Source organism: Dipodomys merriami, unplaced genomic scaffold (assembly GCF_024711535.1).
Source record: "Dipodomys merriami isolate MVZ:Mamm:240054 unplaced genomic scaffold, mDipMer1.0.p SCAF_15, whole genome shotgun sequence".
In the NCBI taxonomy this organism is placed as follows: domain Eukaryota; kingdom Metazoa; phylum Chordata; class Mammalia; order Rodentia; family Heteromyidae; genus Dipodomys; species Dipodomys merriami.
The window spans coordinates 24,492,875-24,515,812 of NW_027202826.1; the positions used below are offsets into that span (position 1 = coordinate 24,492,875).

Below are 22,938 nucleotides of genomic sequence, written 5' to 3' on the forward strand. Positions count from 1 at the left end.
CAAATTTGCCTTCAGAGCACACTTGAAAACATCTGGAAACATTTGTAGTTGTCACAACCAGTGACATAGGACAAGGGAGGCAGTAAGGACATCTGTAGATAAAGACAAGAGTGTTGTTAAGCACCTTCCAAAATGCAGAGTAGCCCCAGATGAAGAACTACTCAGCTGAAAGTATCAATAGTGCTGAGATTGAAAAACCTTGTTTGAGCTGTATAAAAATCTCTATCATTTAGGGAAAAAAATTATATGACATTTAGGAAGAACTTTTTTTTCTTTTTTATCCTCAAGGAGTTTGTACTAAGGGAATCAAAATGAAATAGAGGGCAGATATGAAGTATTATACTTCAAACACATACAGAAGACCTATAATCTTTCTTTTCAATTAGTAGAATCCTTAAATGGGTCCCATGAGGAATCTCTCAGTACTTTGGAGCTTGATTACAGGGAGCAGATGATTAGGGGACTTTGTGTTTATTCCTAATGCAGAATTATCACTTAAAAAAAATAAAACCAAATCTTTCTTCCTATCATTATTCTTAAAACCTTCAATCAGGTACTAATACAGTTGATCACATCCCTAATACTTGCTAATCTCACATTTGACAAGTATGGCTACTCATTATTCTCCAGCCATTTAGTAGCACAGTTTCAAACTTTGAGTCTAAGAAGCTAGAGGCTTTATGTCATAGAACAAAAAAAAAAGGAAAGAAAGAAAAGAAAAGAAACTTTTTGAATTTATGTCAAGGAGTTAGGAATGGATTGGCTTTATACTGAAATTCTACCATTATATTCTTTTATCTTAAAATCTTGTCTACAAAGGAAAAGTTGAAAATGCCAATTATTTACCTGTGAGAGTGGATATATAAGTCTATTGGCATTTGTTAAAATGGATTGGCTGAATTACTTTGAGATGTTGACTAGCCTAGGGCCTGGAACTGTGCTATCTCTGACTAAGCCTAAGTTCAGAGTCATCCCACAAAGAACTGAGACTCTCTGTACATGAAGGTTGTCATGGATACAAATCAGGGCTTGACCCTCCAGCCCCAATTGTACTGCCTGAGCTGTCCACAACAGCCATCCAAGATTGAGAGGCCTCTAGTTATTTCCATCATGACAGAGCCTTAGGCATGTAAAGAGAAACCCTGTATCTCTGATCATGGTCTAGTGTTCCCTAAGATCTGTAGGAGAAGAGGAGTCTGATGGAGGAGGAAGGAGCAGAAGAAAACTGGGGTGCCACCAAGGAAATTTCCACTTCAAAGTTCTATGCTCAGACTCCAAGGAAGTCTTGCTAGAGTTTGACAAAGGTTGGGACTGGGTTCAGATAATGTAATCTGAAAGATTACACTAACAAGTGGAACTAAATAAACTGTCTTTAAGCAGTTATTATAGTTAAATTTATTAATACGTTATGATTGATTGCTTAATTGAGTCATTACGGGAACATTTTCAGTTCCAAAGCCATGATATAAATAGAATGCCTGGAGGCCTTTACATGGGTGGAGGTGGAAATATTTTTGCCAACACTGAAACAGAGGCACTTTATCTGTCACTATGTTATCACTTAAATGATTTGGGGAAATTCGTAAAAATGACAAGGACTTAGGAGAATAGACTTTTAAATTTGTAATGACAAGAACAATTTTGTTATAAGTCAGGAAACATTCATAATAGTTCTGAAATGTCTTTTTTCAGGTAGTGTGCCATATGGAGAAAAATGTTTCTGGAATGGCAATCAATTGGATAAATGAGGAATTGATCTGGTTCAGTCAACAGGAAGGAATCATCAGAGTAACAGATATGGAAGGAAACAATTCTCGAGTACTTGTAAACACCTCACATTATCCTGCAGACATAGCAGTTGATCCAGTAAAAAGGTAAAGTCTGCTGTTTTCAGATGATAAAATATATTTTAGAGTTAATTAAGATTCCTGGAATCATAACACTTTAAAGGAAAGGACCTTCTCTCTCACACCAAGGCCCTCTGTTCCAACACAAACACACAAACACCATTGCCTGGATTTTGAACTCTACAAACTCTCCTAGCTGCTCCTAATTTTCTGCTAGAGAGCAGAATTCTCTCTCACAGGAATCTCACCAATCTCATGGTGTTTCCATAATAGGCAATATGTGCATGTTGAATGCAGTTCTCATTTAGAATAGTTGAACTAGTCTTGTTCATGATGAGTCAGTCTGATGAAATAGCGAGTCTACCTTTGGGTGGCATCTGTTCAAAATTATGGGTCTATGTGATGTGTTTGCCCAGGTTTATATTTTGGTCTTCAGAGGTAGCTGGTAGCCTTCACAGAGCAGATTTGGGCTGTGTGGAAGTGAAGACCCTGTTACAGACACCAGGGAAAATAACAGCCTTGTCGTTAGATGTGCTGGAGAAACGGATCTTTTGGATTCAGAGAAAGAGAGAAGGCAGTAGTTCTCATATTTGGTCCTGTGATTATGACGGAGGCTCAATCCATCTTCTTACACAGCAAACAAGGTAGGTTTGGCTCATGGCATAACAATGGTCACTCAAAGTTTATGTAATGAATTGTTATTTTTGTTCACTAAACTGCTGTAGTAGTTTAGCACATGATTTTTTTTTTGGAGGAGAGGCTCCAAAACAGATTTACCCAATTATTGGATGATGACTTTGGGTAGTTTATGTAACGTTCTTATCTGTAGTTTTCTGTAACAGATTTGCCACATTATGGTTGGTAACTTTCCTCATTTTTAGGTTTCCTTCATGTGGGAATAATAATTCCTGCTTCTTAGTATCATTGTGAAGATTAAGTAGATAAATGCAAGTAAAACTAATTAGGAGAGTAACTGGCATAGCCAGGCCCAAAGAAACATAGGTCCCGTGGTTTCCCTTATTTGTGATAACTAGTATATGTCTGAGACAAGCAGAAACGGTCAGACCAGATCATGTTAGGCGAAATGAACCCCAAGATAGGACACAAGTGGTTTTTTCTTTCTTGCTATTGTTTCTAACATATTTATAGGGTGATTTTTGTGTTGCTTTGTATGTCCCTCCCCCCACAATATAACCCCTGTTTTCACTGTATTTGATGTTGGTATAATTTGGGGAGGGGAAGGGAAAAAACAAATTGTTTAAATAGGGATACAGATGGATCCATTGCAACAATGAGATGTACAAGTCATTATGTCGAAAAACAAACTTTACAACTTTGGTGGGGGCTGGGGGAGGGAGTGTAGTTGTGGAGATGGGAGGGCAGGGATGGTAAGGGAAAACAAAGGAGGAGGCAACAGCTCAGTCTCCCAAATAGCTGGGATTATGAGCCTCCAGCATGAAGATGCCAGATCCTACCATCCACCAATATGGTACCAACCAGACCTGACCTCCTTCCCCTCCCTCTCTTTCTTCCTTCCTTCCTTCCTTCCTTTGCTACAGTGTCTCAAGTTCAGCTGGTGCTGCATCGCTTGGGCCATGCCTCCAGTCCAGAATTTTGTTTGTTAATTGGAAATGGGATCTTGCAGAATTTTCTGCCTTGGCTAATTTTGAATTCCAGTCCTTACAGCTCAGTCTCCCAAATAGCTGGGATTATGAGCCACCAGCACAGAAGGTAAAGGGATCTTGAACTAAAAACTATATTCTGCAGGCACTGGTGCCTCATGCCTGTAAATCCTAGCTACTCAGGAGGCTGAGATCTGAGGATCACATTTCAAAGCCAGCCAGGGCAGAAAAGTCCCGGTGAGACTTTTCTCTCCAATTAACTACTCAAAAAACCAAAATGGTGTTATGGCTCAAGTGGTAGAGCACTAGCCTTGCACTCAAAAAGGTTCAGGGACAGCACCCAGGCCATGAGTTCAAGCCCCATAACTGACCAAAAATAAAAAACAAAAACAAAAACAAAAAACCTGTGTTCTGTGATTTCACACTATAAAGAAATGAATAAATTTAATATACCTTCCTAAGCTCCAATGATAAAAAAAAAATTTTGAAAAGTCAAATCTAGACAAGGCCAGGCACTGGTGGCTCACACCTGCAATCCTAGCTACTCAGGAGGATGGGATCTGAGGATCACCATTCAAAGCTAGCTTGGTCAGGAAACTTTGTGAGACTCTTACTCCAATGAACCACCAGAAAACCAGAAATGGAACTATGGTATTAGCCTTGAGCAAAAGAGCTCAGGAACAACGCCCTAGGCCCTGAGTTCAAAAAACAAAAAAGAAAATAAAGTGAAACTTTAATAATCCAAGGAACCAATGTCAGCCATTCTTGATTCCTCTTCTGACTGTTTTCAGGCACCATTTGTTGGCTATGTCCCTTTTTGGTGACCGTATCTTCTACTCAACACTGAAAAGGGAGACAATCTGGATAGCCAACAAACACACTGGGAAGGATATGGTTAGAATGAACTTCAATGCATCCATTGAAGCACCCACTGAACTTCAAGTAGTGCATCCCCTTGTACAGCCCAGCATGGACGATGGTGCTCGGGACTCTGGTGAGTCACTTTGTGCCTCCAATAGGGTCTGGCATATAGGCATTACTTGTATACTTGATGCTTAGATTGTCTACTTGTTCAAGCCAGATGCTTAGCAATTGCAAGGGAAGAAGAATACTGTGTGTACGTGGTATGTGTGTGTGGGGGGGGGGAGGTGAGTGGGGTCCTGGCACTGTGGCTTGAACTCAAGGCCTGGGCACTGTCCCTTAGCTTTTTCACTCAAGGCCAATACTCTACCACTTGAACCACAGCTCTATATGTGGCTTTAATGGGTTAATTAGAGATAAGAATCTCATGGAGTTTTCTGGCTTCAAATCGCAATCCTCAGATCTCAGCCTCCTGAGTAGCTAGGATTACAGGCATGAGCCATTGGTGCCCAGCTTATTTTCCTTTTGTTGATAGATAACTTTCATCATATCCTCAATGGGTCTGCTACCCTCCAAATGTAAAGATATACTTCTGTAGAGGCTGGGTAGTTCCTTTTTTTTTTTTTTTTTTGGGGTCCGGTCATGGGGTCTGAACTCTGGGCCTGGGCGCTGTCCCTCAGCTCTTCAGCTCAAGGCAAGCGCTCTACCACTGAGCCACCTTCCCAGCCCCTGGGTAGTTTCTTGCTGCATGTTATTCTCATAATTCCAGTTCATTTGGCAAGAAGTACTTGGGGGTTTTTAAGGCATCAGTACTAAAGCAACTTCAATGAGAATATGACAAAAGATAACTTCGTTGGTTTTATTTTTGTTATAAAATACAAGTACAAACATACACAAAAACATTCAAAAACATATTACTCCTCAAGATATGCCTAAGCTTTTATTTATCCAACATGTTCTATAAATCTCTACTTCTACAGGATTTAATAAAACTATTTGGGGAGAAGCCCAAGTGGTTTAGAGACGCTGATTCCAGTAAGTTGTTTGCAGGCTGCTTTGTTGTCAAGTGGGATTTCTCATATGGTTAAGTGCATTGTTCCTCTCGAAGGGCCATTCATCCTGCGGTGTTTTTCTAGTTTCTATGCAGCAGTCCATGTGACTTAGTCCATTATTTCTAGCTCTTCTTTGAGCTCTTAGAACAAGTGGAAGAAGAACTCAGATATACTGATTAGTTGCAAAGATCTTCTTCAGGGAAAAGCTATGGAAAAGTAGACTTAAAAGCCTGGAGATCTATTCATAGTGTGCAATATAGAACAGCCCCAGGAAGACTGGTCAATGCACTGATGCTGCTAAATAAAAAGCCACAGAGCTTTGCAAAGAAGATGGTTTGATGGCTTATACAAGTCTTTAGTTTGTGGATTTGGATTGGCTGATTTTACTTTTTTATTTAAAATAATAGGCAAATTTATGAAGAAAGGAATATACTTTCAATAGAGTGGAAGAAAGTCAGCCCCTGATTTTTAAAGGGGCAAAGATGGAGAAGAATATCAACAAGTTAGGTTCTGTCTAAGTGGATTTTAAAAAATTGTACTTATGATTCCAGTAACACAGAATGGCCATTCTTGTATTTTCTCTCTTGCATATTTATTAAAACAGAAGAATAAACTTCTATCCTGAATATTTTGGCAACTTTTTTTTGAAGAAGTTGAAGCAGTCTATTCCATTCTATTGAGAATTCACTAAAGAGAAAGATAATTAACACACAAAGCCAAACTATAACAGGATTTTATACAAATTCCAAAAAGCTCATAGTAATACTACATGTACACATATTAAATATATTTATATTTATTTTGTATATATTAAATATTATATACACAAATAAATTGTGTACATGTTAAATATACATATGTGTATATATTTATTTAATGTATATATTAAATATAAATATATACACACATTAAATCTGCATGTACACAAGTACATGTACATACATACACACATACCCCATATATATTCAATAAGGAGATGAATCCAGCAATCAAAAGGCTTGAGCTTTAGTCTCAGTCTTAATCTCTTGCTGCCTGTGTTGTCCTTTCCCTCAGAAGCATTTCCTAATCTGTATAATGGAAAATAATTGTTCTGCATAGCCCAAGAAATTGTTAAGAAAATTAAATGTGATCCTGTGAATGCTTCATAAAGCAACATTTTATTTTTGTTTATTATTATTGCTAGGTGCTAAATGTTGGGGATGGCAAATATTTAGTTTTTGAGAATGATTAGAGAGAATGTATTTGGATGAAAGAGACTGGCCAGGCCTTGTGGATGAGATGAGGCAGAAGAGAAAGAGGTGCTGGGGTCCAGCTGGTTAGATAATGCCATATATTCTTCTTCAGAACTGGGCAGGGTGGAGTCCACAGAAATCTCAGGAGGGTAGCAGGTCCATCAGGCAGCCCTTGAAGGGCCACTGGCTGCAAAGGCTAACCTCCATGATTAGGAGCTTTAGTTGATCTCAAAGGTAATTAGCCGCTGTGTGTGGCTCTGAGAAGCGGTGTCAGCTGAGGCCAGCAGCGGCATCCTGAGCGCTTGCTTTGGCCTAGTTTGAAGCTAAAGATCTAAAGATCAGCAGAAGATTAATTAATCTTCTGGGTTTGGCCATTTCCTAAAATGACCTTTCATAGTGCCTGAATTCAGGTCACATTATCATCACAGCCACAGAGAGAGGAGACTAGCAACTGCTCTGGGCCTATGTCTGTCACTGAAGAGTGATGGTTATTATTAGGTATCATTAAAATCAGCAGCAGCACGGGAGAGTGGAAGAGCTAGCCCAGGCTGACATTTTATTTGAGTTCTATCTTTAAAGCTGACTAGAGGACTGGGCTTAGTGGTAGAGTGCTTGCCTACCATGCACGAAGCCAAGGGTTTGATTCCTCAGTACCACACAAATGGGGAAAAAAGGAAGTGGCATTGTGGCTCAAGTGGTAGAGTGCTAGCCTTGAGCAAAAGAAGCTCAGGGACAGTGCTTCAGGCCCCGAGTTCAAGCCCCAGGACTGGCAAGATAAATAAATAAAGCAGCAAGTGAGCAAGCTGACTGGAGATAGAAAACCTAAACACCCCAGTTAGGGGAACACAAGGTGGGCAGGTATATTGGGCACTTGTTGTACTCCACTACTGCTAAAGGCATGGGCTTGGTGTTACTGATACTATAAATGGGAGTCAAGAACATGACTAGCCTGAGAAGTTCATCAATGAAAAATATGGAACAAAGATACATGCTAGGTGCTGGTGGCTCATGCCTGTAATCCTAGCTACTGAGGAGGCTGAGATCTGAGGCTCACGGTTCAAAGCCAGCCTGGTCAGGAAAGTCCATAAAACTCTTATCTCCAATTAACATGCCTGTAATCCAAGCCTCAGAAGGTTTGAGAGATCAGGGTATCTAGTTCAAGGCTAGCATAGGCTCCATAATGAGACCTGTCTAGAGTAGAAGAGTGGGACTAGGCACATAAGGAGGCTAGCAAGGACTTGGGGATGTAGCTCAGTGATAGAGTGCTTGACTAGCATGCACAAGGCCCTGGGTGTTGAACCCCAACCCCCCCCCCCACACACACACACCAATACAGCAAGAATAAGTAAAGAAAATAAAACATAAGAAGGGGAGTTACCAGAGAATATCAACCTTAATACTTCTATTTCATAGATTAAGAAAAGCCGAAGGAGTAAAGCAGATTTGCTGTAAAACAGATTTGCAGGAATATAACTTGATTTTCTTGATTCTTAATCCTGTAATCATCTATCATGCTGAGTTTGCAAAGATTTCTACAAGCAATACTTATGATAATCACGATCTCTTACTTTTTTGTTATCTGAAGGTTAAGTGCAAATAAAAAGCCAATGTAGAATTTTCACTTGTAAAGTTAAAAGTATTTTGTGCATTTTTTAAAAAAAAGAAAGTTCAGGTGAATATACTTGGTCTCTGATAAATTTACAGATTTCTAAATTTATTTGTTCTCTTTTAAAATTTGATCCATTTTATTCAGAAATTGCATAGTTAAAATTTTGATAGCTTAACTGAAGCAATGAGAAACAATGAGAAAGACTGTTAACTGTACATGTGTAATTGGCATAAAAATTTTAATCAAAATCAGTATCCAAAAGACTGTCCAATGTCGATCTTAGTAAGCAATATTGCACTTGTATTATGGAAAGACTTAAGCCAGACTCTAGTGGTTCACGCCTGTAATCCTAGCTACTCAGGAAGTTGAGATATGAGGATCGTAGTTTGAAGCCAGCCCAGGCAGGAACATCTGTGAGACTCTTATCTCTAATTAGCCACTAAAAAGCTGGAAGTGAAGCTGAGACTCAAAAGGTAGAGAGCCAGCCTTGAGAGAAAAAGCTAAGGGACAGCATCCACGCCCTGAGTTCAAACCACAGTACTGCCACCAATCAAGTTGGCAAAAATTTGTTTGTGCGTTTAATTCTGTCCAGAGATCTGAAAGAACAAGTTCAAAATACCTATGTTAGTTAACACAGACTAGCTAATGCTAGTTACCTGTGATGAGCTAAAAGAAGTATCACATATGAGTATATTAGCTGGGGCTTTCTCAAAGGGTGATTCCAAGACTCTAGCATCAGAATCTCCTCAGAGTTCCTATAAAGGCAGATTTCAGAGTCTTTCTTTTGATCTGCCAAATCAGAATCCTATTTTTAGTGGGGCAAAAATATGTTCGTATGGAATCCTGAAGTTTCTAAGCCAAGAAAGTCTTTATTCATGTTAAATAGAAAATGAATGGAAGCCACTGATCTGGACTGAGTTCCTGAACTAGGCTCCCATAGACCAAACCATAATGCTGTCATTCATGCTGAAGTTCCACATCACCAAACCCAAACCAAGTTGTTTACCAGACTTTCTGAAAAAATCAGAAGAGAGAAGACTGTGAAGTCCCCAAACAGGTCATGATAAAGAAGTCCTCTCTGATTTAACCCTACAAGGCAAGTAATGAGAAACTATATTATAAAAATGGATTGTTCTGCCCTGTGCAGTGTGGCATCTCCGTATATTTATTACATGTTGTTGATTTAATGATGGCAACCAAAAGCCAGTGAAGTTCATTATCTAACGTTGTTGAATGTTTATCTTTTGGCAGTACCTTGAAGTAGAAGGGGAAATAGGTGAAGTCAGATGAGGAAGATAACTTTATAAGAGAGATCAGAGACACAAAGCTGCAAGAACTGTTCCAGGCTTGTCTACTCTGCAGGCCTGCAGAGTGGAGGAGAACTGGAGTCTCCTGTGCGGGCTGTGTGCTCTGCTCATTGTAAACAGGCCATTGCTGCCTTAAACCATCCAGGATTTCAGGCTCCACAACCTAATTTTCTTCCTTGACCTTCCTGGATCTCTGCTCCTCCTCTCATACCTTGCATTCTGGGTGTCTGTCCCTAACCCACACTCAAGCTTTCCTCAGTTTCCCATATCATTTACAAAGGTCTAGCTCTTTAAATTGATAAAATATAAGGAGAGAAAGAAAGAGAGAGAGAACTCTTTTTCAAAAGGGTTACTACTAGGACTGGGAAGGTGGCTCAGTGGTAGAGCGCTTGCCCTGCATGCCTGAGGCCCTGGGTTTGATTCCTCAGCACCACATAAGCAAAAAAGAAAAAAGCTGGAAATGGCGCTGTGGCTCAAGTGGTAGAGCGCTAGCCTTGAGCTGAAGAGCTGAAGGACAGTGCCCAGGCCCAGAGTTCAGGCCCCACGACCGGACCCCAAAAAAAAAAAAGGGTTACTACTAGTTTAGCTTTCACTTGGGCTCGGAAAAACAAAGCTACCAAATTATCCATTTATTGTTCAAAGCAATTAATTGAACCCAAACATCCACTTATAGTTAATAAACATTACAATAACCAAGCATCCTATTACCCAGAATTCAACACAACTGTAGATAACTCAACCTAAGCATCTCTTTCATTGAGCAGATTTTCCTATTTACTCTGGGATATTTCATTATACATAGGATGCTGTCAACTGCTAAAATCAGAAATTAGAGAAGATACATGATAATGACATGTGAAATCTGAAAGATGCTGTTCTTTAATGAATACAAAAGCAATTAAGTATTCAATTTATCTCACTGGAAAAGATGTTAAGTTTGAAGCCTTACTATTTCTCAAACAGATATTTAGTCTTTAGCGTGTTTGTTTATGTGCCTCTTTTTGTTTTGATTTTCTTTTTTGTTTTTTATGCTACTCCTGTGGCTTGAACTCAGGGCCTGTACACTGTCCCTGAGCTTTTTTGTTCCACAGTGCCACTTCTGGTTTTCTGGTGGTTAATTGGAGAGAAGAGTCTCATGGGGACTTTCCTACCCAGGCTGGCTTTGAACCATGATCCTCAGATCTCAATCTCCTGAGTAGCTAGGATTATAGTCGTGCGTTCCTGATCTTTTGTTGGTTAAAACAATAGCTCCACTTCTGGCAGCTGCTTCCTTCCTTCCTTCCTTCCTTCCTTCCTTCCTTCCTTCCTTCCTTCCTTCCTTCCTTCCTTCCTTCCTTCCTTCTTTCCTTCCCTCCCTCCCCCCTCCCTCCCCCTTCCCTCCTTCCTCCTCCTCCTCCTTCCTCCTTCTTCCTCTTTCTTCGTTGGAGAGAAGAGTCTTCCTGAATTTCCTGACTGGGCTGCCTTCCAACCTTTATCCTCAGATCTCAGCCTCCTATGTAGTTGGGATTACAGACAATGAGCCACCAGCATCTGGCTATGTGCTTTTTTTTTTGGTACACAAAAATCAGAATAAAATAACTATGTAGATGTTCAATGTTTGCAGTCTAACGAATGCCATCTCTAGTTGATTAGGGCTCTTTATCTTGAGGGGCGCTCTGGGAGTGGCACCAGGGGAGAACCAACCACCTTCCTCATTCTAGGAAATCTAGACGAATGTGCTTTGACTCTTGGCAGCAAAAGATACCACCACTACTGTTGACATCAAGGGGAAGTGTAGACTTTCTTAAGCCCCCTGTGGGGGTCAAACATTGTCTGCTATCAGAACACATGTCCACTCACTCCAAATAAACCTCTTCTGTTTCAGGGCAGAAACTTTGCAAGCTGAAGAAAGGAAACTGCAGCCGGGGCCTGTGTGGACGAGACCCCAAGTCCCAGTTGTGCGCATGTGCGGAGGGCTATACTTTAAGCCCAGATGGAAAGCACTGTGAAGGTAACTCGTGCACAGTTCTGCAAAGCCTGTAAATCCTACTCCTATCCGAGCCAGGGGCTATTCAGGAGGCCAGGCAGGGCCTGAGATGGAACCAGCTTCAAGTTCACCTTTCCCTTCTTTTATTTTATTTTATTTTTTTGTTGGTCATGGGGCCTGAACTCTGGGCCTGGGCGCTGTCCCTCAGCTCTTCAGCTCAAGGCTAGCGCTCTACCACTTGAGCCACAGTGCTACTTCCGGCTTTTTCTGCTTAAGTGGTGCTTAGGAACCGAACTCTGGGCTTTATGCATGCAAGTACTCTACCACTGAGCCACCTTCCCAGCCCCCCTTCCCTTATTTTTAATTCCTTTGCCAGAGGAGCACTGTTTTGCCCTCACCCCCACCCCTTTGTGTTTTCAAAGTCTCAGATCTTTTTATATTTTGGAGGCTCAGGTCAAACACTCTCATAAGCTGTTTAAGAATGGATATGTTCAAGAATTCTCAGATTGTGCTCTAGCGATTTTTTTTTTCTCTTTCATTTGACTGTGCGAATCAGGACAGGCAACTTTCCTGGTAGCAGCGTAGTTCCATAGTTATGGCTGGGTTCTCTGGGATTCTCACATCTCACCCTGTAATACTGTCTGAATCCTGGGGAAATGTCAGTCGGACTGCTTATTTAGGTTTGGTTGAATGAACCTGGAAAAATGTGGCAGCTGTTTTCCTAGATGGTGCAGTGGTTTTGTGATAAATGAATGCGGCAGAAATAGGGTGAGTCACAAATACACATAAATCTAGCATCTGTGTATGAAGGACAGCCCCGTGCTTCCTCAGGGCCAGTGCGGGCAGTGAGCTGCTTCTGGTTCTGGCACTTCAGACACAGCAAAGCTGCTGGGGAAATATGTCTACATTTAGTCTTAGAAGAACAGGTAATGCCACCAACCTATTAGGAACATCCAATAGTCCCTAACTTAAATGGGATCCTATGTCTTTTCTAAGGATATAGGATGGCCATATCGAAAGGTAATTCTTGGGCTGGGAAGGTGGCTCAGTGGTAGAGCACTTGCCTTGCATGCATGAGGCCCTGGGTTTGATTCCTCAACACCACATAAGCAGAAAAAAAAAGCTGGAAGTGGTGCTGTGGCTCAAGTGGTAGAGCGCTAGCCTTGAGCTGAAGAGCTGAGGGACAGTGTCCAGGCCCAGAGTTCAGACCCCATGACTGGACCCAAAACAAAAGGTAATCCATGAAAGAGCTGTAGAAACTGTGATGAAATAGAAATGGCTTCCACGATCATGTAATGAATGCCATCCTTCCTGAGAACTGGGAAAACAAAAAACAAAAAACAACCTTCTCAACATCAGCTCCCATACATACAAGCAGAGCTGCCCTACCCTGTGCTGATAGCGATACTGCCTTTTATATTCATCATTAACCATTGACCATCTGACTCCGCTCTTCTGTGGTCCTTGTGCAGATGTCAACGAATGTGCCCTTTGGAGTCATGGCTGTACTCTTGGATGTGAAAACATCCCTGGATCCTATTATTGCACGTGCCCTGTTGGCTTTGTCCTCCTTCCTGATGGGAAACGGTGTCACCGTAAGTCACAGTGACAACTATTCATTGTGTTTTATTTTTATTTTCAGTCCTGTTTCTAAGGTGACTATGATCTAAGTTGGTGGACTTCAGTTAGGAGTGAGAGTTGATATTTCCTTGGAGTTTACCTTTGTTTTGCTTTAAAAAAAAATATGGGGAACTGGACTGTACCACAGACCTAGTGAAAAGCAATTTAAAATGTCAAATACCACCTTACACACCTTACATCATACATTCTCATTTGTACTTGAGTTGTTTCTTAAGCTGAAGTTCTTTCCTGTCCTATTATTTTCTCTCTGTTGCTATACTCATTCTCCACTGTTGGTTTGTGTGTGTGTGTGTGTGTGTGTGTGTGTGTGTGTGTGTGTGTGTGTGTGTGTGTGTGTGTGTGTGTGTTTCTAGTCATGGGACTTGAACCCAGGGCCTGGATGCTATCCCTGAGCTCTTTTGCTCAAGGCTAGCACTCTACTACTTTGAGCCACAGCACCACTTCTGGTTTTTGAGTGATTCATTGGAGATAAGAGTCTCACAGGGACTTTTCCACCTGGACTGGCTCTGAATGGCAAAGTTCAGATCTCAGTCTCCTGAGGAGCTAGGATCACAGTCATGAGCCACCAGCACCAGGTGTCTCCTCTGTTTTAATGATTGTACTTTATGTATGTTTATGATCACTTATTTATAATATATTTACCACACATTTTTGGACTTTGTTAAGAGCATCTCTTTCTAATTACCCACATGGTCAAATAGCTTTAGTTTTTCTTATACATGTAATTTCTTTTCCAGATGAACTTGAGAATCATTTGGTGCAGTTGCATTTAAAACAGTTTGGAATTTTGATGACTTATTTTGATGACTTACTTATTTGAGATAAAAGACACTAAAATGAAACTAGTGACTCCTTCCAAAATCCGAACTCTTTAATATTTTTAGATTAAAATTTGTGTTTGTGACTGTGTGTGTGTGTGTGTGTGTGTGTGTGTGTGTGTGTGTTGTCTCTGGAGTTTGCACTTGGGCCTCCAGCTCTCAATCCAGTTTCTACTCATGGACTGAAGCTCTACCAACTGAGCTACAGTTCTACTTCTAGATTTTTGCTCGTTAATTAGAGATAAAAATCATTTGTATCCTCGGTCTGGCTTTGAACCGAGATCCTCAGATCTCAGCCTCTTGAGTAATGAGAATCTATAGGCATGATTTTTTTGGCCCATTTTTTTTGTTGTTGGTGGTGTTTTATATCCCAGGTATCATGGCATTGCACAAATGTTTAATCTTTAACATCCTTTTTAGAGGATAGCATGTTTTCAATGAGACAGATCTTTCTATGTAGCCTAATCTGGTCTTGAACTTGAGATACTCCTGTCTCAGCCTGTTGAATATTCAGACTATAGACATGTATCCTAATTTATATGGATAACATAGCACCTGTGTGTGTGTGTGTGTGTGTGTGTGTGTGTGTGTATGTGCTGATAATGGGCCTGGATCCTGTCCCTTAGCATTTTTTGCTTAAGTCTGTCTCTCTACTGCTTGAGCTACTACCCCTACACTGTGGCTTTTCCTAGTTAGTTGTTGATAAAAATCTCAAGGAATTTCCTTCCTGGGTTGGCTTTGAAATATGATCCTCAGATCTCAGCCTCCTGAGTAGCTAGGATTTACCTACTTGAGCCACTAGCAAATAGTACTTTTTATTAGCAACTGCTTGTAATGAATTCCCACAAACTTGATTTTACACTAATCTTAACTTTGTTCTTCATTAACTAGAATTTGTTTCCTGTCCAAGCAACACAAGTGAATGTAGCCATGGCTGTGTTCTGACACCAGACGGCCCCCGGTGCTTCTGTCCCGAAGGCTCAACACTTCAGACAGATGGAAAAGCATGCAGTGGTGAGTCAACTGGCTTTCTGTCTGGAAAAAAAGTTGTTTTTTTAAAATAAGTTTTTTATTGTGAGATACTGTACAGAGGAGGGGTTACAGTTACATGAGCAAGGTAATGAGTACATTTCTTATCAAGCAATGTTGTCTCTTCCTTTGTTTTTCCCCTACCATCCCTTCCCTCCCATCTCTGCCCCTCCAGCCTAAAGTGTAAAGTTCATTTTTCGACATAATGTCTTGTATATCTCATTGTTGCAATGGGTCAACCTGTATCCCTGTTTAAACAATTTGTTCTTTCCCTTCCCCTCCCCAAATTATACCAACATCAAACAGTGAAAACGGGTTATACTGTGGGGGAGGGACATACAAAGGAACAACAACAACAAAAAAAAAAAACTTATAAATACATTAGAAGCAATAGCCAGAAAGAAAATTCCACTTGTGTCCTTATCTTGCTTAACATCATCTTATCTGACCTTTTCCAACCAGATTTCCCTCAGTAGATGAATGGATCAAGGAAATATGGTATATTTACATAATGGAATTCTATGCCTCCATCAGAAAAAATGACATTGCCCCATTTGTTAGGAAATGGAAAGACTTGGAAAAATTATATCAAGTGAAGTAAGCCAGGCCCAAAGAAACATAGCTCCCCTGGTTTCCCTTATTTGCAATAACTAGTACATGTCTGGAATAAAGGTTTTTAAGTGACCTTAAAAGTTAATCAAGACAATGTTCAACAGGAAATGTACTCATTACTTTACATATGTAACTGTAACCATTCTGTACATCACCTTGACAATAAAATTAATTTTAAAAAGTTAATCAAAGCAGTGATTGTCCAAAAAGAAATGTTCTCATTACCTAACTTAAGTAACTGTAACTCCTCTGTACACCGCCTTTATAATAACAATTTAAAATTTTTAAAAAGTTGATCAAGATGCATTGTACTTATAAACTGATAAGTTGAATTGAAACTCCTTTGTTCAACTACATAATGATTCATTTAAAAGAGAATAGGAATTGTATAAATAGAAAAGGTTAATCTTATTGTCAAAGGAGAGTACATTTTCTAATATTACAAACTGTAAAACATTTATGCAATAGATTAACTTGTAGATTTAAATTGAGCCTTTGATTTTCAAAAGTTAGATAGCCCTGAGTTATCAATGCTAACTACTAGCAGCAGGATTAGAACTAGTAATTGGCATCTCTTTGTCTCTCTTTTCTCATCTGTAGGAGTATTTGCCTTCTGGATTGAACAAAATCGTAGATACAGAACATTTAGCCTTTTGCTTCAACTTAGTATTCTTATCTTCATAAGTTACTGAAGCATATAGATATAGGATACCACTCCAAATTAGCAGAAGAGTTTCATGTTGCTTTATGAGTTTTGAATTTTAAAAAATGAAATAGAAGGGATCTCTTTTTATTGTACAGAATGAAGTGTTACCTGAGTCTAAAATTGACTAAAACCCAACTAAGGTCTTAAAAAGTTATACTAAAGTAAATAAATAAGGCAAAACAAATCAAAAGAACTTGGCATTAGTGGCTCATACCTGTAATCCTAGCTACTCTGGAGGTTGAGATCTGAGGATCATGGTTCAAAGCCAGTCCAGTCAGACAAATCCAAGAGGCTCTTATCTCCAGTTAACCACCTCAAAACCAAAAGTGGACATATGGCTCAAGTGGTAGAGTGCTTGCCTTGAGCAAAAAAGGTCAGGAACAGTACTTATGCCCCGAGTTCAAACACCAGTGTCTGAACAGCAGGGGAAAATGTCAAGAAATCAAAAAAGGGAGAAAGGCAAAAAATGTCTTACTAGAGGAAACAGCTACTTACCAAAACATATTTCTTTCTTTGCACTTGGTCTTTAGTTTGGGAGAACACACTAGGAAAAGGACCACTGGAATGTGAAGGGTTAACATGCATGGGTTGGGTTATAGAGGGAAAGGGTACTGTGACATTTTGCTCTAATTTGTGAAAACGAAACTTGATCCAGTGGAGCAAACAACCGTAGCAATGATTTTAAAAGTCAGCACCCCAGTGCTTTGATGCAAATGTGTTCTATTTTGGATGACATCATATTATGACGAAGCAACTGTTTGTTTTGTAGGCTGTTCATCACCTGACAATGGTGGATGCAGCCAACTCTGCATCCCTCTCAGCCCAAGATCCTGGGAATGTGGATGCTTTCCTGGGTATAATCTACAGCTGGACCAAAGAAGCTGCACAGCTTCAGGTTAGTGCCAAGATTGTCTGACTTGCACAAAGATGACAGGAAAGTCCCATTTCACATAGAAAGATGCAGAATTGAATTGTTTTGGGCATCTTGATGGAAATTCTTGTTTTGGGGGGGCTTCTTTTTTAGGTTTGGAAATGAAAAATAAATCCTGTTACTATAAGTAAGTAATAAGGACCAAAATAATAATGTTTTTATTATTACTTAGAAATAAATGATATATTTAAGGATATTTCTGAGTTAACTGACATCAGGAAAGATTTTTTCATCATGTCAGGAATGGTGTATTCAATAGGTAAAAAAGTCATAGGCAGGTACTGGTGGTTCACGCCTGTAATCCTAACTACTCAGGAGGCTGAGAACTAAGGATGCAGTTTGAAGCAAGCTGTGGCAGGAAAGCATGTAAGACTATTATCTCCAATTACCTCATAAAAAAAAAGCTGGAAGCAGGGCTGGGAAGGTGGCTCAGTGATAGAGCGCTTGCCTCACATGCATGAGACCGTGGGTTCAATTCATTCCTGAGCACCACATAAGCAGAAAAAGCTGGAAGTGGTGCTGTGGCTCAAGTGGTAGAGCACTAGCCTTGAGCTAAAGAGCTGAGGGACAGTGCCCAGGCCCAGAGTTCAGGCCCCATGACTGGACCCCACCCCCCAAAAAAAAGCTGGAAGCAGAGTTGTGGCTCAAGTAATAGAGCACTAGTCTTAAGCATAAAAGCTAAAGTTCAGTGCCTTGGCCCTGAGTTCAAGCCCTGGAACTGGCTCCTCCCCCACCAAAAAAAAGAAAGAAAAGAAAAGAAAAGGAAGGAAGGAAGGAAGGAAGGAAGGAAGGAAGGAAGGAAGGAAGGAAGGAAGGAAGAAAAGAGAGAAAAAAAGTCCATGTCTGTAATCCTAGTTACACAGGAATCTGAGATCTGAGGATCCAGATTTGAAACTAGCATGGGCAGAAAAGTCTGTGAGACTCTTATCTCTAGGTAACCACCAGGAAGTTGGAAGTGGAGATGTTCCTTAAATGGAAAAGTGCTAGCCTAGAGTGAAAAAGCCAAGCAAAAGCATGAGGTTCTGAGTTCAAGCCAAGAAGAAGCAGGAGGAGGAGGAAGAGGAGGAAGAGGAGGAGGAGGAGGAGGAAGAGGAGGATGAGGATGAGGAGGAGGAGGAGGAGGAGGAGGAGGAGGAGGAGGAGGAGGAGGAGGAGGAGGAAGAGGAATAACAAGAAGAACAAGAACAAGAAGAACAAGAACAAGAAGTTGTTGTTGTTGTTTATAGACCCAATATTTGTCTCATTTGGCTCTGGTTTGGAACATTGAATGAAGTATGTAAGTAATTTGTGTTTTAAAGGCAGATACCTAGAAAGATAAGGATCCTTGGTGAAATCCTGGCAGTGTGTCATATCTTGGGAGAGGAAGTCTTCTTGCCTATCTTTGCCTGCAGCACACTGGTGGGAAGCTAACTATATGAATGCTGCAGAAATTAAAGAAGGTACAATAAGGAAGTCAGGAATGCTTTGTGGCTCCTAAAGCAGATGGTAAATAAGCCGTGTTTGCCATTTTGTTAACAGGACCACCACCAGTTTTGCTGTTTGCCAATTCTCAAGATATTCGACACATGCACTTTGATGGAACAGATTATGGAACCCTTCTTAGCCAGCAAGTGGGGACAGTTTTTGCCCTCGATTATGACCCAGTAGAGAACAAGGTAGGCTGAACATGTGTATGCTGTCAGGACAGAATGCAGGATGTATTTATGTTTGCAAATGAATAGCCTCTAAGCCCAGAATGCTTACATGCAGAGCAAGTTAAATGTAGACTTTGGGGCATCTTTTGAGCTCCAATGAGCACCCGTGCCAAGTACATACAAGGAGTCCACAGTAGGTTTTTGATTGTTGGATGGGAGTGAGAGGAATGGGAGATTGAGATTTGAGGCAAATCAAATATGGGTCAGTAATTGGTGTCAAATATTATATCATGTTGGATGCCCAAGGCTTATTTCTGTAATCCCAGTTTCCCAGGAGGGTGAGATCTGAGGATCGTGATTCAAAGCCAGCCCAAGAAGAAATATCTAGGAAGACCATTATCTCCAATTAACCACTGGAAAAGCTGCAAGTAAAGGTGTGGCTAAAGTGGTAGAGGGCCAGCTTTGGGCAGAAAAAGCTAGAGTGCTAGGCCCTAAGTTCAAACCTCAATACTGGAACACACACACACACACACACACACACACACACACACACACAAATATAAATACATGTTATATATATATATGAATACATATATATCATGCATATGATATTCAAACATTCTCATGAAATTCAGGAATCTTTTAATAGCTTGTGTACTAACTGAAAAAGAACCTTGAACCTGCAAAGTTGGACAACATGGACAAACTAAAATGAAACTATGAGCCAGATGCTGGTGCCTCATACCTGTACTCCTAGCTATTCAGGAGGCTGAGATCTGAGGATTGTGGTTCAAAGCCAGCCCACACAGAAAAGTCCCCTTGAGACTCTTATCTCCAATAATCCACTCAAAAACCAGAAGTGGCAGTGTGGCTCAAGTGGTAGAGTGCTAGCTTTGAGCACAAAGAGGCTCAGCGACAGTGCCCGGGCCATGAGTTCAAGCTCTACAGCTGCAAGAAAGAAAGAAAGAGAGAAAGAGAGAGAAAAAAGAAAAGAAGAGAAGAGAAGAGAAGAGAAAGAAATTATGAAGCACTGGTGGCTCGCTAGCTACTCAGGAGGCCAAGATCATTTCAGGTTGAAGCCGGCCTGGGAAGGAAAGTCTGTGACACATCTCCAATTAACCATCAAAAAACTAAAACTGGAGGTATGGCTCAAGTGGTAGAGCACTATCAGCTTTGAGTGAAAAAGGGACAGTGTCCCAGGCCCTGAGTTCAAGCCCAGTACTGGTGCACACAAAAAGGGAAATTATGTAAAGTTAGAGATGAAATCAACTTCAATGAATACATGTTCTAATTTCTGTAGTCAGGAAAACTGAAGTTCAAGGCCTTGGCCAGGACAGTGAAACAAATATGTGGCAAATTTAGGAATGGAACCCATGTCCCCTGACCTGCCCTAAAGTAATATGCTGCTGAGTGAGTGCTTGAAGCTTGCTCAGCTGATACCCCTTATCAAATCATGACTTCCTTTCAGGCTATAGTAGCTACTAACGTTCAAGAACAAAGGCTATGTCATGGATCAATGGGGAAAGAATAATAAATTGCCGGTAGAAATATGTGCAGACACTAAGGATTTACGCCTGTGTATATCTATCTATACCTCATGTAACTTAATAAGCTATTTTATTATCCCCATTTGACCAAGTAGGACACTAAGATTCTGTAAGACTAAGAAAAACTAGCCAGACTCACTTCTGTGGCTCACTTCTGTAATCCTGGCTACTCGGGAAGCTGAGTTCTAAAGATTGCAGTTCATAGTCAACCAGAGCAGGAAATTCTGCGAGACTCTAATCTCCAATTAACCACCAGAAAACTGGAAGTGGCACTGTGGCTTAAAGTGGTAGAGTGCTAGCCTTGAACAAAAGAGCTCAGGGACAGTACCCAAGCTCCAAGTTCAAGTCCCATGCATAACCAAAAACTAAAACGAAAAAAAGAAAAAGAAAAGAAAGAAAACTTGCTTATAGCTTCACACATCAGAAAGAAGAACTATTGGGGTTCATCGTAGATGTGTTGAACTTCAGAACCAAGCTCTCCACAGATACCCTGGATGACCCGAGGCCCCCTTCATCTTCTTTAGATATGCTCCACGTTCATTTCTCTTTTTTATTTTTTTTACTATCTTTAAATAGTGTACAAAGGAGTTCCCATTCTACCACACAGTATGTGAATACAAGGTGTCTGACAACATCGCTCCTAACCCATCCCTTCTCTCACTTCCACGTTCATTTCTAAGCGCAGACCAGTCATGCCTCTGTTCTCTTCTGCAGCTCTATTTTGCCCACACAGCCCTGAAATGGATAGAGAGAGCTCACATGGATGGTTCTCAGCGAGAGAGGCTCATCCAGGAAGGAATAGACATGCCTGAAGGTCTTGCTGTGGACTGGATTGGCCGTCGAATCTACTGGACGGACAGAGGGTATGTTTCCTGCTTGGGTTTGAAGCCTCAGGGGAAGGAAGAGAGGAAATAGATAACACCACTGGTTTCCTCTTCCGGTGTTGCTGGGGGCTTGCTGAACGGTGGAAAGGGGCTATGGTACTATCTATATTCCCTCACACCCTGCCCTCCAGCAAGCCCGTTACTCCTTTCAAGACTGAACTAACTGCTATGGACAGATTTCCAGGACTAAAAAAGTAGCCTTGTGCTTCTGCTGTTCAGGCTTTGTTAACAGAGAAACCTGAAATATGAGCACCATCAGTATGTGCATCCTTTGAATCTCTGCTATGGGTCGGCCTCTCTCCTAGGTTTTCTGAGAGAGACAAAGGAACATGAGATACTATCCAGCTTTGCAGCCAGCTCACAGTTTAACTGGGAAGATAAAGCATTATTTCGCCAGCCAAACAAATGCTTGGACTGTTCATAGGTAGAAGAAATATTGTAAGTCTGTGCAGGTAGCTATCAATTGGAAGGTATCCATTCCCAAAAGGATGGCTGGGTAAGCCTGCCCAGCCCCCAACTTTTACAGGGCTCAGAAAGGATGAGTTATTCCAGGTCACACCACTGGACGTGCTGGCTCAGAGAAGCAGACTTGAAGGAGAGAGAGGGGGAAGGACAGATTATGAGATTGAGGGGTTGATCGGTTTCTCTTTTGGTTGGGAACCATAGAACTAGAGTGCAGTCCGGGTATTTCTGTCCTCTGGGTATGCTAGACTGGGGGCTGCAGGAATGGCTGCTGCTCTTGGTGTCCAGGTGGCCTGTGTCACCGTGGGGACAGAACAGGAAAGGGTTGGAGAAAAGCTAGTGAAGAAATGGCTGCCTCACTGAGATGCTGGAAAGAGCTCGCTTCCTTCCTTCTGTGAGAGAGGTTGCTGGCCATGGTCCCTCACCAGATACATCAAAGGTGCTATGTGCTCCAGGAACGGAAGCCATGATGTGAAATGGTAGCTGTGCACCATGTGTGAAGAAAGGAAGAGTGAGTGAACTGCATGAAGCAGCAGTTCCAGCCCTGAGAGGAAAGTCCCAGGGAATGGGTTTATATGCTTGCTATGAGCTTTCTGTATCCCAGAAAACCTCTACGTGTTTGTATTACTGAGGGAAAACAAGGTCTTAAAAATAAGTGACACCACGCACTGGTGGCTCAGGCCTGTAAACCGAGCTACGCAGGGGGCTGAGAACTGAGGATAGAGGTTCAAAGCCAGCCTGGGCAGAAAAGTCCCCATGAGACTCTTATCTCCAATTAACCACTAAAAAACAGGAAGTAGCATCATGGCTCAAAGTGGTAGAGCACTAGCCTTGAGTAAAAGACAGCACTCCGGTCCTGAGTTCAAGCCTCACGACTGACAAAAATAAATAAATAATAAATAAGTGAGAAGTATGTGGTATGCAATCATCAATAAATGACACCTCCATATCCAAGGTGAACATTTTTCATCTCTCTACCTTTCATCTATTTTCTATATCTATCATCTGTCCGTATCTATCATCTGTCATCAATCTTTTATCCATCTATCACCTCTTTCATCTATATCTATCATCTATTGTCATTATCTCTATATAGGTATCACTTATCTATCACCTATTATCGATATTTATCATTTATTACCTATATTTAGCAGCTATCTATAGTCTATTATCTATAT

At 40.9% G+C, this 22,938-nt stretch overlaps 1 protein-coding gene across 1 annotated transcript in view; it reads left to right on the forward strand.

The window, feature by feature from the left end:
* Egf (epidermal growth factor) overlaps positions 1 to 22,938 on the forward strand; it is a 68,383-nt gene that overhangs the window by 12,849 nt on the left and 32,596 nt on the right. Inside the window, exons 3-11 of the mRNA XM_070022455.1 lie at positions 1,693 to 1,874; positions 2,264 to 2,491; positions 4,261 to 4,463; positions 11,395 to 11,520; positions 12,969 to 13,091; positions 14,847 to 14,969; positions 17,072 to 17,197; positions 18,752 to 18,888; positions 21,129 to 21,277. Of these exons, the coding sequence (XP_069878556.1) occupies positions 1,693 to 1,874; positions 2,264 to 2,491; positions 4,261 to 4,463; positions 11,395 to 11,520; positions 12,969 to 13,091; positions 14,847 to 14,969; positions 17,072 to 17,197; positions 18,752 to 18,888; positions 21,129 to 21,277 (1,397 nt within the window). The remainder of the gene's footprint in view (positions 1 to 1,692; positions 1,875 to 2,263; positions 2,492 to 4,260; positions 4,464 to 11,394; positions 11,521 to 12,968; positions 13,092 to 14,846; positions 14,970 to 17,071; positions 17,198 to 18,751; positions 18,889 to 21,128; positions 21,278 to 22,938) is intronic.